Here is a 14,543-nt window from a genome sequence, read left to right as displayed (position 1 = left end):
CTGTCAAGCATAAACATAATAAAACGCGATGCGAGGAACGCGCAAATAACGACATGCAATGCGGGATAAGCTCGATGGAAATTCCTTTTCTCGTCTCCTTTTGAGCTCCTGTCGGCTGAATTTCACGTGAAGTACAGCAGCCACAGGAGTGTGGAAGCATTCAGCATTCGACGGTCAATGCCACTCCCTACGGAATCGATTGTTCAGCATTTAATAATTTTCTCCTCGTCGTCTGTGAGGCTTTGCCACAGTGTAGCCAAAGAGGCCAAAGGCCTGGTTCCAGAATAACTACATTCCCTACCGGGGAATCGACTCGAACTCGGGGTTATACCGCATTCCCTAGGACGAGAAGCACTTGCTCTCACACCGTAATCGTCTAGAACACACACACACACACACACGAGCACACAAGAAAATGGCAGTCGGTGGGCTCGGCAATGCTCGATTCCAGACCATTTATATTTTATTACCATTTAATCTCGACTTTCTCCGGCAGCGGTGGCGTTGTTCCTGCTACTTCAGAGCGAACTCGGGGCCACGTTTGTATGTGCACGTGCGTGTGTGTGTGTATGCTCTTCTGCAGCACACGACACACGGCGTCTTTGTAATCCTTAAAACCCGTTCACAATCGTTTAATATCCACTTATCGATAGTACGGGGAACTTGCGGAGACTTGGTGGAGCGAATGTGCTCGAAGGTCCTTCCAAGTTCACTCGCCTCGTACTGTGTGTGTGTGTGTGCTGATGGGCACATAGATTTGTCTTCGTCTTCGTAGCGGAGCGGAGAGCGAGTCAAGTACAGTTTAAACCTCCCCTTGAAACGTTCGCTTCTCTTTGGGGCAACGACTTTTGCCGGCACCGAAAGTAGCAGACTTGCAGAGGACTCGAGGAGTGCCCTCGAGCTGTTAATGGTGTAATCCTGTACGATTATCAAACCATCCCCTTTCGCAGAGGGGTTGGGGAAGGGGGAAGGCAGCGAAGCGAAAGCTTCGGAATCTACCGGCAAAAGCGTCCCCCTCCCTCAGCCGATATCGGTTGCGTGGAATTGAAACCAATCGAAATGCCATGTCTGATTATGTCAGGCTGAAGATGCTCGCTTGCTCTCACTATCTCTCTATCTCCCTTTCTAGGATTATGTTTCGCCTGGAAAAGGTTCTGGCCAGACGATGGTTACCACGATGGGTATCGCATGCCAGGGCCAGACCTTAGTGGTGTATACTGCAGCAACGACAACGACTGCTGCTGCTGTTGGTATCGAGAACGGCTTCACTACAATGGGTTAGCCGCATGCATGCATGTGTGCGTGTGTGTGTGTATGTGCGCTGTCCGGGGCCAGTCGATGGGTTCGATTTGGAAAACGTGTCCAATATTAAATAAAGAGTCGAGCACGTTTCTGTGCCGCATTCTGCAGCAGCAAGGACAAAGCGATCCCATCGATCCTCGTAGAGTCGTTGGAAAATGAATTTCCTTATCTGGGTGCGAGATTGCGACGAGCTCGAGATTTTTCTGGCCATTCCATTATCCTCCAATTTTCGAAGCCTGAGTAACGTTAGGGCAAAGGGCAAGCAACCGACGTGGACAACGAACGTTTTTGACGTTCGCCGGACATTGGGCATAATTCAATGCTGAACAAATGAAACTGCCACAAAAAAATCGGCTTCGATGAATTCGATATTTTAATTTTCATTTCCGATGGTGGTATCCGGTTACCCATCGGCTAGGAAAAGGGCTAGGAAAAGTGATACCGAAAAAGGGCCCTCCGAAGTGGTGATGAAACGGTCGGAACCAACCTGCAACCACCGGGAATACGATCCGGGACGAAGCGCGAGCTGACGGATCGACGACAACAGCCAGCGTCGACGACTAACGACTAACAACGACGACGAAATCGATTATCAAACTGTGAGGTCGTCGATCGCCGTGGTGATGATCCTCATAATCCAGACGCTGTCATGGAGTGGATGAGCATAAAATGCGCTCCCCGCTTGCGCCTTGGAGTTTTGAAGGGCTGGAGTTTTATGTGGTTTCGAGGTGTGGTTAAAAATAGAATTTCCATTCCAGGGCGAGGTTAGAAGACACTCACCCGGACCGTTTAATGATCGATCCTTCAGCTCTAGTCATCGGCTCGATCGTCACCAACGAAAGGCGACCACACCGCAGAACCGAAACCGAACCGAACACCGACATCAATCTTTCATTTTGTCATCGCGCAACAAGAAGTGTGCTTGAGGAAGCGTCATTCGATCAGTTCGATGTTGGCGATGGCATGGCTTCCGGACTCGCCTAAGCGGGCGACTGTCGTGGTGATGCTTAGGAATGTCTGCGGTTCCGTACCTCCTGGGTGTGGTCCTGGCGACGACGTAACACGACGCAACCGCAACGCGACGCGCGGCGCAACCTTAACCTGCGGCGTAAACGGTGAAACCGCACCCGACGACCGCAGACTCCACGATTTCCACGGGCCTGGGAATCGAGGGCGTTCCTGGCCGACGGCCACATTCCTGCCGGTTGGGTTGGGGTTCTTCTTCTTCTTCTTCTTCGAACGCGCCAAATAGAACAACGCGCGCGCGTTTGCGGTCGTTTTTCGGTGGAAGGGTCGACGTCGACGACGACGACGACGTATTTTTAGTTTTATTTTTGGCCACAGACATCCACCCGAGGAGGAGGCCGGCCGCCGCCTTGTCGGTGCTCCTTGGTGTGCTCCGTACCGTGCCATCGCTGGTATGTGTCTTGTGGTGACGCGTGCCGTCTGTCTGTCGCCCGGCGCACGCGGTGGTCTACCGCGGTGGATCTACCAGTGGATCGTGGACATAATATTTTCCTCCGCGCACGAAGAAGAAGCAGTCGCAGGATGGATGAGATGTCGACGCGAGTTCGCGCAAGTAGTACATCGTTTACGACCACGCCCAACGTCTACCTTTCTTGACGACATTTGGGGGCCTCTCGACTTGCCCAAGATAGCCGATTCGATTCGTTCCTTTTGCTAACCCGGGCGGGGGGAAATGGCAAACACCAAAGAAGCAACCAACAAACACTGGCACTAAGGCAATCCTTTGCGGTCCATTTTCTTTTTAGCGTTTCAAGTCTCTTACACACTGACTCTGATACTCTGACCGAATCTCTACACGGGCGCGAGAAAGCTGAAAATGAGATGAGAATGAAAAAGGCGAGAATGTCAAATCCCATACATTTGTGACAGCCTACTTGTATCTTTACATTTCCATTTGTATGGGATTTGACATTCTCAACTTTTTCATTCTCATCTCATTTTCAGCTTTCTCGCGCCCGTGTAGATGAAGTGTGACTCTCACACGCTGACTCACATCTAACCAACTCTATCCTTGTTAACTAATACCAAGTCTTTAACTAACTATCTCGTGCATCCACCGTCTCCCTTATATATATGATCCCGTTGCTAACCATTCTTCAACCAATGGTAACTTCGATCAACTGCATCTTCGGCAAAATCTGTGAAAATTTTAGTACCAGCAACTGAAGACTACCATGATCACCAAATAACTGGAATTTTTTATTTATAAATCGCGGGCTTTTCGTATTTGAATTCTGTTTTTTGTGTTGCGTTGGCAGCACTTTTACGGAAACATATGCCAAGTTTCAGCTCGCCAGCAGTTTATTTACATTACAAAACTACATTGCTACTTCAGCTTGCTACAACAATGAAATTAAGTGTTCCGACACATTAAAAATGATACAAAAGAGTTATGGTGACGATACTCTATCGAAAACACAGATGTACCAGTGGTATGAGCATCGACATCGAAAACTGATGAAAATGTCGATGAATTCCGACTATTGTTGACCGAAAATTGTAAATTGGCGATAAGGTACGATAGCTGAGACCATTAACATATCATTCGGATCTGTTCCGCAAAAAAAATGCCTGCTTTGTGGGGTAACAACTCGTGGATTCTCCATCACGATAATGCGCCATCTAATAATGCGTTGATTATTTGTGAGTTTCTCGTCAAAAAAAAACTGATCTCGTACCATGTGACCTCTCTCTATTAGATCGACTCAAAAAAAAACCACTACGAGGAACTCGTTTTGAGAGTGTGGAGGCGATAAAGCAAACATCCTTGGAGGCACTAATGGCTATACTAAAAACCAACTTGAAGAAAAGTTTTGAAGGGCGAATCAAACGCTGGCACAACTTGGCTTTGAACAACTTGAGTTTTGAAGAATCAACATGTCCTTTTTTTAAAAAAAAAATCCGGTTATTTTTTTATCATGTTAGTATGTGCTTCAAAATGGTTCAATAACTAACATGCTACTCTGTCCAACTATCACAGGCACGACCATAATCTCAATCCTTGGGTGCGGAATCAGCAGAAATTCGCATCGGCATCGATCAAGCTCTTTCGATAATTAACTCCAAGAACCACTCTTCGTCGCTTTCGCCTCATTAATCGCCATCATCGGAGATGATCATTCTGCAGCCATCGGGCACGTGGTTGCGTATACTTTGCACAGACCAAAGAAGAATAATGATCCCAGACAAGCCGTTCCGCCAGTGGTGAAATCCAACTTTTGAACCACGAACAACGCCCCCCCTTTTGCCGATGATTTTATCAATGATTTTGATGATATCAGCACGAAGCTCGATGGATGCGGATTTGCGGGATTCGGTTCGGTTTACTCTTTGATTTAATTAGTAAATGTTCAGCTATCAGCAGTGCGCCGGTGTCGATGTGTGTTTGTGCGCCGTTGTTGAAGAAGCGCTTCAAAAGCTCATTCCATGTTTGTGTTCCACTCCAAAGAGTTGAGCGATAGCGGAATCTATCCGTTTGGGTTCTCGTCGTGCAAACACCCGTAATGGGGAGTGGGAAGTAGCGTCACACACACACATATACACATACTTTATTTAATTAAATTGCATCTCCCAGCCCCTGCACACTACCATCCACTATTTCCTCTTCAACCACTATAAAAAAAACCCGAATATGTGCCTATCTGTGTGTGTACAGTAGGGGCTTCTCCGCCGGACTGGGGCTTCTTGAGGAATGTCCTCCCTTCGTACAACCCTCCGCCCCCTCCGGAGTTTGGTGAAGAAATATGAAAGGAATTTCCAAACTTCTCAATTTCTCCCAAAAACCCGCTCCCAGAACTTCCCACAGCCACCGCAGCTGATGATGATGATGCTGGCTGAAGTCTTGTGACGCAAAAATTAAGTTCCAACTTCCAGGTGTGGAGGAGGTCTCGAAGCAACGAGGCAAGTGTACGGAGAGCATCTTTCATTCCAATGATGCCCGGAACCTCAAGCAGTACTGTCGATCGTACCGTAGTGTGATGATGCCGATGCCCGATGCCGGTGGCATCCCACAACCTCGCAGCAAACAACTGACAAACCACTCCGACACACACACGCTCACAACACACAGACTGGGCCTCCGGATCGCCGGATCTAATAGTGTCTTTTGCTAGAGTTCTGATGTGGCTAACGGAGGAAGAAGGCGTGTGTGTGTTTTGGGAAAGAAACTTTTTTGCAACCGAGCATGAACTAACTTTTGCACGAGATCGCAAACTGCAACAGCACACAACGAGCGGCACAAACACACACGTGGATGGTGTGTTCTAGTGTGCAGCTCAAGAAAGCAGCAGCAGCAGCAGCATTTCATTCATCGGCAAAACCAAAACCAAACACACACACACACACACACACACACACACCATATCACCGGCAAGGGAGCAAGGAAAAACAGATTCCTCCCAGGCGCTTTTGTGTCCGGATACGAGCGTTTCTTCCTCGAAAGACACTTCTCCGGTGTGTGTGCGCTCGGGGTCCTTGGGTGTGCAATGGAAGGTAACATGTTTCGCAAAGGTAAAGACCTACCACCAGTGAAGCTTTAATGTGTCCTTCGCCCTTCGTGCTCAGCTCAGCATCGTTTCCCCCCCCCCCCCAAAAACTGACGACGTACCACGAACCAAGCATGGAGCCCCCGAGTTCAGCCAAAACTATGGTAAGAATGTTGCGATTGTCGACGTCGGAGCAAAAAAAAAAACGGCACACAACGATGGCAATGAACCGCGCATAGCAGCAGCAGCGGTGCGGAGGGAAAAAGGAGAAAACAAGTCTCACAAAAGACTGCGTAGACCTCCCCCCGCGGGGGGGGGGGGGATGCTTGAGGAGAAAGCTCACAGAGGACGTGGTGCACGTGGAGCTGAAGCGGAATTTTCATTGCACGCACTGAACCGCACTGGAAAGCGTTTCCACTTGCGTGCACGCCCGCGGTGCCGCAAAAGAACGACACAACTTGCGGTAGCATAGACCGAGAGAGAGCGACGGAAGGAGAGTGCGGGGTGCGTTTTCTTGCGCTGCTTCAAAGCATCCGAAATTCCACGCGGAATTCCGCGCCAAAAGCTCGCGCGCACCTTCTACTCCACTTTGTAGTTAACAACTCGCATCCGGATGCGGTCCGCAAAAAGGATGCTCCCGCCCTCGGGCCGTGGAGGTAAACAAAAAAGAAAAAAAGAAAAAAAGAAAAGAAAAGGGGAACGAACCAAGAAAAGCTGTCAAAAGGACTATCGGTGGTATCGGTGTGTTTGTTGTGTGCGAAGTTTCAAAGGTTCAAAAGAGCGGTAAGCGGGAGTAGTCTCTCCTGTGGAATACTACTGGAATACGTTGATTGCCATTTGGCTAAGAATGTTGTTGCAGAGCAATGGCCTCAAAGCTTTGAGCACTACTACTCCTTTTGCGCGCAAATTGGCAATTCAATATCCGAGACACAAAGAGAACATCGAATCCCCAAACACCCGGGAACACCATTTTACAGTAACTGGTTGGCCATACACAGACACACTCACACACTTTCGCTATCGTGGACAGTATTTATAATTAAATATTTGTGTTTAATCGTAATGAACAGCGAAGCGCGTCGTCAGCGATAACGTCAGCGATGCCGAGGGAACAAACTTTAATGCTGGCACCACCACCACATCATCGCCGCTGCCGGTGCCGGTTGACTGGTGGCTGAGTAATGAACAGTGCGGCGTCGCTGCTCAGCAACACTAAATAATTGCCCAAGACAGCTTTCTCGGTGGCCTCAGCAAACACGGTCGGAGGCTCCATTAAGAACGAAGAAAACCTTCGAGAGGGGGGGGGGGGTTGAGCATCACGTAACTTTGCCATCAATCACGTGCCAGCCCTCTGCTCTCTCTGTCTCTCTCTTCCGCAGAAAGCACAGGGAACAGCCCCTTCAACAACAACAACAACAACTTCCGGGACCGGAAAACCCCGGAAATCTTCTTGGGCTACAAAACACTAGCCAAACAAAACAATCAACCTTTCTCAACATAAATATCATAAAACAATCTCGCGTTCCACGCGTACACCCCCTCATTCCACGCACTCCTCCGCCTCGAGAGCGTTCTGGTCTCGTCGCTCCGCCGCTTCCGAGGTCGGTTTTCCGAGGCATGAAAGGAATGGAAACACGTAATTTATCTCCGTTTCGCTTACTTTCAGCAACTGCACGGAGCAGCAGACCCAGGCTCTTCAACGCCTTCGCTCTCCTTGCTTACGATATGATCCTGGCGGATCCGGAACGTCCAGAACCGGGCCGGGGCCGAGCAGAGTCCCGGGATAATTTGTACTTTGTTTACGCCGCCGTCGGTCGGTCGACGGTGGAAAGTTCGCATCCGCTTGGGAGTCGTCGAGCAAACACCACGACAACGACGACGACGACGACGACCAAGAGGAAGGACTTTTGCTGCAAAATCCTGTTCTAGCAAGTGGCGTGGCCTCTCTCGTGTTAAGGTCTCTCTTGTTCCACTCTATGGCCTCGTCCAGCGCAACCCAGATACTGCTGCTGCTGCTGCCGTGCTGCTGATGGAGGGAGTGTGTCGTACGAGCGGGCTAATTAAATTAATTGAAGCATATTTACAACCAACCAGCACCCGGCCCGGCGGTCTCCTCCATAGTCTCCGTGAAGAAAGGAAAGAAGGCTGGTGGCTAGGAACAGCAAAACCGGAACATCCTTGGCCGGTGCACCGTCGGTGCAGGACATGGCAGACAGTAAGCAGCAGAAAAAAGCGCTTTCTGAGTGCTGAAGACCAGGGAACAACTGGCACTGGCTTAACGGGGGAACACGAACAGCGCGAAGCACGCGAGTCTCCTTCAAACGCCAAGAACGCGAACATTTTATTTGATGTCTGGAGCAGGGACCTCAAGAGTCTCAGAGAGTCTCGGCGACTCGGCGGTGTAATTCCCGGTGTTTTGTTCCAGCAACCAGCGGCCCACCACTAATTGGCTGCATCAGAAGGGGAAAGAGGGAGATCACGAAGGATCGAAGGATCTTCGAAGGACTCGACTTCGGGCTCTGTGATCGGTCGTGCGTGAAATGTTTTGTGGCAAGAGCTGCTGCTGCTGCTGCTGCTAATAAATAAAGGAAAGAGTGGTCGGTATTACTACTATACTTACTTCCACACTAGTAACGATGAAATGAAAATGACTAATAGGAGCAGCACCGAACACAGCACTATCATGGCGGAGGTTTGGAATGATGGGCCGCTGTGGTAGCTGGCGTCGAGGATCTGTAACGAGAGAGAGAGAGAGAAGAGAACAGAATGATCAGTCGAGAGGCATTATAATGTTAGTCGCGGCGTTGCATGGAAGAGAATAATGAACCACAACCGCCGATGGTGCTAATTGATCAATAATCATACCACAGAAGGAGCGCACAGGCCAGTGGCGAGGGTGGATTAATTGAAGATAATGAAAGCTAAACAATCAATTAATAACTCAACACACTCAGAGTGGGGAGGGAGTTGGTTTTGTTTGTTGATTTCTGAATGATTGACGCATCGCTGGCTTTGGGAAGCCAAGGAAATGAGTCATGAGAACGGAAGCACCACCGAGTCCGTTTGCAGATTCCAGAAATCCAGAAAATTCCCGTCTCCAAAAGCAAGTCGAACGCTGAACTATAGAGATACTTATTGGTAAAACTTACAAAATGAAGAGGAAAGGGAATTTTTGTGGCCACTGAGGGATCTGCAGAGAGTTTTCAATCGAAATAAGGCCGCTCCCTGGTCCTTCCATTCAATCAGTCAGTGCAGCTCAGTTCCGTAAGCCCTTCAGCCAAACGGCTGCTCGTGCACGGCACATTAAACATAATTTCAATAACAATTTTTAATGACAAAACTTTTTAATTCCCATCCTACACAGTATCCAGTATCCGGTAGTCCGGGAGAGAGAGGAACAGATTGTTGTTTGTGAGCCGGTAGCGAGCATAAGGTGGCGTGGCAGCATGAGGTCTTATCATCGAGGAAAACTCATCGCCAGTGGCCATTTATTGCCGTTTAGTTCCCGGTTTCCGGTTTCACTCGCGTGGTTTTGATGAAAAGCACTCCGAGGAGTCCTACCATAAAATGAAAAGTAAGGCAAAAGGAGGAACATTGTGTGTGTGTGTTCCATGATAACATCGCCTTCCGTTTCATTTCGATTCGTTTTCTCGGAGAAAGAAAGATAGAGAGAGAAACAGTGGAAGGATCTCGTCGAGTCCATTTCGCCTCCCGGGACTCTGGACCGGTGAAAAACACTTTTCAGAAAGTGGGAAATTTATACGACTCATTTGAATGAGGCGTGAGCCCGGAGGCGAGGGGAGAAATTTATGACCATAAGTGAGGAAAACTTTCGAGATAAAAATCTTCACTTTTCCTTCTCCAAACAAAACTCCAAAAAGCGGACCGTTGGACTCCGTAGATCTCCGTTGGGGCTGGAATGCTGAATAAGGCATTGATGCGACGCGCGCGCGCGACGAAACAAATCGAAAGCTCTCGGTGGTCGCTCTAAATGCTTTCCTTCAACAAAACAGAAAACAATAAACATATCCGCATCAATGGCCGTTGCTCGTTGCTGCTGCTAATGGAGGACGGAGAGGACACAAAAGGACCCCAGAAGGGCATCGTCCACCATCCTTTTTTCCCTTTGTTTTTTTGAAAACTTTCACAATAAAACTTTCCAATTTTCCCACCAAACCCCGAACGCACACCGTTACGTTCGTATTGACCAGCTGTTGCTGCTGTTGCTGCCGTTCGAGGGGAAAAACAAATGGCAATCGAAAGGAACTGAAACGGAAAGAGCGGAAAACCCACAAAAAGAACCGAATTGACGGTGACGTTGACGACGCGCGAGAGGAGAGGAAACCGACAGAAAAAGGGGGGGGCCAGGAAAATGGTTAAAAATTTATAATTAAGGGACCATAAAAACCGATGGCGCCCCCCGTTTGGATCCATCCATCGGTCGATCGATCGGCGCGCAAGGTGCGTAGCGAAGCGAACATGTTGCGTTGAAGCGTAGCGGTGGGCAGCAGCAACAGCAGAAGGAGAAGCATAAATTTGTTCAATCATGTGCACCAATCAATGCGGCCAATGACGAGTAGTAGAAGAAGGAGTGGGAAAGGAGGGTCCCGATGTGGTGGTGACCCGTGAATAGAATCATGGATTCCGCGATCGATCGATTCGTCGAGAAGCGGCCATCGCTAGCTTTTTGCCAGCCTGCCAGCAACACAGCAACAAAGGACATATGGTCGGCCATTTTCAATTATGATGATGATGATGATTATGGCAAGGGCCCCTCAAACAAGGACCAAACAAACATCTTTTTTGAAGGGTTGGGGTGGGGAGCGAATGGGTGAATCGATTCCGGAAAATAGGTTTTTTGTGTTTTGCGCAACATAATTTTCCGCCCACAATCCACCACCGCCCCACCCCGGAATGGAACGCGCTAATGTAAACCGGAGGCCTTCCGGACTGCTCGATGAAGCGGCAAAAATGGAGGAGAAGAAGAGCCGAACGCTTCGATGCAACCGAATTTGTAAATCAAAAGCTCCACCACCGAGCGTGAAAAGGGTTTCCTCCCCCCACCCAAGGGAGGTTTGTGGTGGTTGTGTGTGTGTGTTTCCGTGCGCCATTTGCACACACTCCACTGGTTTCGGTCACGATGGTAGGGCCCCGATTAGTGACGCGATAAATTTCGTCATCAAATATTTGTACCCGATCCCGAACCCATTATTCGATCCCGAATGTTTCGCCACAAAAAAAAAACAAACATGAACATTGATTTGATAAGGCAACCCAAGAGCCAGTCCAGCGGTCCAGCTGATAGGAATACATAATTAAGGCCAGTAAGGCAAAAGGATGAAAACGGGGGGGCAGGATTCATTAAGTGAATTAGAGGCTCGCTTTCACATAAAGACAAACAACAAGCGAACTAACAAGCGAGCGACATCCGGAGAGAGAGAGAGGAACGAGCCCTGGAGTCGGGCTAAATGAAGGAAAACATGTTTTGTACAGCACCTTCTGGGACACACTTTTCTCTCTATGTGTGTCCGGATTAGGTGTAGTGCTCGTCCTATGTGGCACATTTTTTACTGTCAACCCCTCGCTAAATGTGTTCGCTTCCCAACGAAGGGACCTTTGGTCAGTGAGGGCAAAGGCTGCTGCTACTACTACTGCTAATCCTTCGTTTCGATCTACTATCACCAACACTAGAATGAACCCGGACCGAGTCGTTCACATAAAACTTAATTTTATTCGACATTTATAGTGCCGTTAATGGATTTCCAAACACGACGAATCCTGGAACGAAGTGTTTCCATCCCCCAAAGAGAGAAAAGAGGTGGCCGAAGACCACATACATGCATTAGACAGACAAATAACGGAACGGAAAAAAACAAACACACACACAAAGAGCTACTGGAGCGCCAGGCGAGGCTCAACACCGAGAAATCTCGGCCATTAGAACGCGCCCGGTTGCCGGTTCGCTAACCAAATCTACTAGCGCGATGCGATAACTTTGTATTAGGCTCTCGTTCTCACGAAACCAGCCAGAACCGGTGAACAAATGAGCACACGAGACCGGTGGACTCTGGATACGGTGAGGCTTTTTTTTAGTGACTGAAAGTGAAGCGAAAAAAGCAAAAAAGGAGGCGAGGAAAACTGTAAAGTTTTCACTGGACCAGACCTCAGAGAAGAACCTCAGAGCGGTCCTTTTGCATGCTTTTGCTACACTCTCCTCCTCTGGACTGCCACCGTGGATGAGCGAAGGCGTTTGGGCTTCTCTCGGATAAACCAAACCTCCCGGAGTGAACCTTGCCCTGAGTTGGTTACTACAAAGTGGGCAAATCGTAAAGGCCGAATCCGAAGGCAAAGAGGTCACTCCAAAGCAGTTGCTACTAAAAGCTTTTATTTCTCTGAAGAACACCACGCAGTCCAGCTATCCAGCTGCCAGCTTTCTCTCCGGTTCCGGGCATCACCCAATTATCGCTCGCTTCTGGCCTCTTCCTCTGAGGGTGCTGGGAGGTGACGGTTGGTCAAAAGCGGGGGATGAAAACCGAGGGGGTGAGCAGAAGGAGTATAATGCAATCTCCTCCGCTGGTCGCCTCTACTAGTAGTCTCTTTCCGGCCGACCGGCCGGCCGTCCGGTGAAGAGTGCTACTCCATCGGAGGTTGATGCTCGCCCGGGCTGGAAAATTGAAAACGAAAAACGTAGCACCACCACCCCTTTTCCACCCTCGAACCCCTTTTTCTCGGAGGTAGGAATGGACTCCATGACGTCCAACAACAATGGCTCTGATGCTCTGTCCCTGGAAGAGAAGATTCGCCACAAGACGTGTGTGTGTGTGTGTGTGTGTGTGTGTGTGGGTTCGGGCCATGTCCTACGACGGACATGTTGCTGGAAAGGTCACAGTGGATTGCACCCAACATCCACGCCAACGCCAGCGCCTTCCACCATTCGCTATCTATCGTTGTCGCTGTCGTCGTCGTCGTCGTTCTCACCTCAGTTCAACACGGTTTGATTTATTATGATAAGAAGAACAAAGCCTCCTTTTACCTCTCGAGTACGGCGCGGACACCCACCCACCCAATAAGTCGGACGCCAGACGTCGAGGCAAGCAAGTCAAGAATTTTGGTTTATTGTCCAACCGGCGGCCGGACTCCCAAACAATAAGGTACCGATCGATCCGAGTCCGTGCGTTCCGTTGGAAAAGGCGGAAATCATGGCCATCGTCGTTCCACGTACAGTACAGTCCCAGTTCCGCACACACACACACAGATACACAGCACTGCGTCACAGCATCGAAGCGTCAAGATGCGATGGTCCTGATAGGATCTCCGGTCCATCCGATGAAAGCAACGACCCTTTCTGCAGCGCCCGGTGGTTCGTAGCACCTTTTTCGAAAGGGGTTGCCCGGAACCTGATAAGCCTGCGGACATCATCACGGCACATACGGGACGGGACTGCGGGCCCCCCCCCTAAAAGAACGAAAGCAAAGAAAGCAGTGGCCTCTAGCGAGGTGACCGATGACCGAATCCAGCCTGGTGAGCCTATCTCGGACGAGCAATCGGATTCGCGCACGCGCGCTCTGGAAAATCGATTTCCCATTGTTGTGTCCACCCCAAGGCCCTGGTCCAGGTGCTCACCTCGAGTAGGTGGGAGTGGAAGCAATTTTCAATTATGAAAGCCAGCAGTTCCTTCTCCTTCTTCGACAACCGGCTGCCAGGCCAACGAGAGTGCTGAATAAACACACAAAAGGCTGTGAGGCTCCGGGCTACCGGAAGTCAACTTGCGTCACTTGCGCCGTGGACGTGTGCAACGAGACGAGAAAGAATTATTGACTTCTCTGCTGGTCCTGGCTTGCAGGTGATGTGCGCCTACAAGCAACACACACACACGTGAGCAGAGTTGACGGAAAAATGCTTTCAATTTACTGTTAATCCGATTGCAGGCCAGGCTGGGATGAAGATTGAGTGCAATGCAGGAACCGGACGCCGGAGGAATGGCGCCAATGTTGACTATATCCTCTAGTTCTCGACAGACGCCAGGAGCGTAGCTACAAGTGTATGTGTGTGTGTGTGTGTGTTTGTGATGCTGGCGTTCGGCGTTTAGACTTCGAGCTTCGACATGTTGAGCTTCGAATTGAAATGAAGCAAAACGCGTCCGGAAAACTCCGGACGTACAAAGAGAGATCGCTGGTTGATGTCCCCTGGGAGATGGAGTTTCCGGTGTTCCGGCCGTACTTACCGGGAACGCTTCGCACATGTCGACGTCGGCGAAGGAGCTGCTGGCGGAACCGAACGGTGGTAGCTGCTGCTGGTGCTGTTGGTGCTGCTGCTGCTGCTGATGATGGTGATGCTGGTACTGTTGCTGCTGTTGCTGCTGCTGCTCCTCGTTGCAGTTGAGCAGCTCGGCCAGGAAGGGGGGCCGAGGTGGTGGCGGTACCAGAAACTCGGGAGGAGGTCCGGGACCCCCACACTCGGTGCCACACTCTAGATCGGGATCCAACATTTCCCACATAGACCTACGCCCTTAACCGGGATGCTGGTGATGGTGATAGTTGCGCTGATACACTTCCCCTTCCCTCTCCCCTTTCCCTTTCCCCCTTTCCTTTCACTACACAAAGGGCCCTCTCGCCCTCTCCCTACACTGGCTTCAACACTGTGCTGCGATCAACATGATCTTTGCAGACACACACACACGCACATACGCACACACGACACTCGTAATGGAAACGGAACACAAAGAAAGAA

General features: G+C 49.8%; 1 protein-coding gene across 1 annotated transcript in view; it reads right to left on the bottom strand.

The window, feature by feature from the left end:
* Positions 1–14,343, bottom strand: part of LOC125948318 (hybrid signal transduction histidine kinase M) — a 76,900-nt gene extending 62,557 nt beyond the window's left edge. The window contains 4 exon segments of the mRNA XM_049674258.1: positions 8,434–8,546; positions 14,038–14,100; positions 14,156–14,178; positions 14,181–14,343. Of these exon segments, the coding sequence (XP_049530215.1) occupies positions 8,434–8,546; positions 14,038–14,100; positions 14,156–14,178; positions 14,181–14,310 (329 nt within the window). The 5' untranslated portion in view covers positions 14,311–14,343.
* Between the last annotated feature and the right edge of the window lie 200 nt (positions 14,344–14,543).

The sequence above is a fragment of the Anopheles darlingi genome, chromosome 2 (genome assembly GCF_943734745.1).
Source record: "Anopheles darlingi chromosome 2, idAnoDarlMG_H_01, whole genome shotgun sequence".
In the NCBI taxonomy this organism is placed as follows: Eukaryota; Metazoa; Arthropoda; class Insecta; order Diptera; family Culicidae; genus Anopheles; species Anopheles darlingi.
The sequence above is the reverse complement of the archived record's forward strand: the minus strand, read 5'-3'. Positions and strand labels throughout refer to the sequence as shown.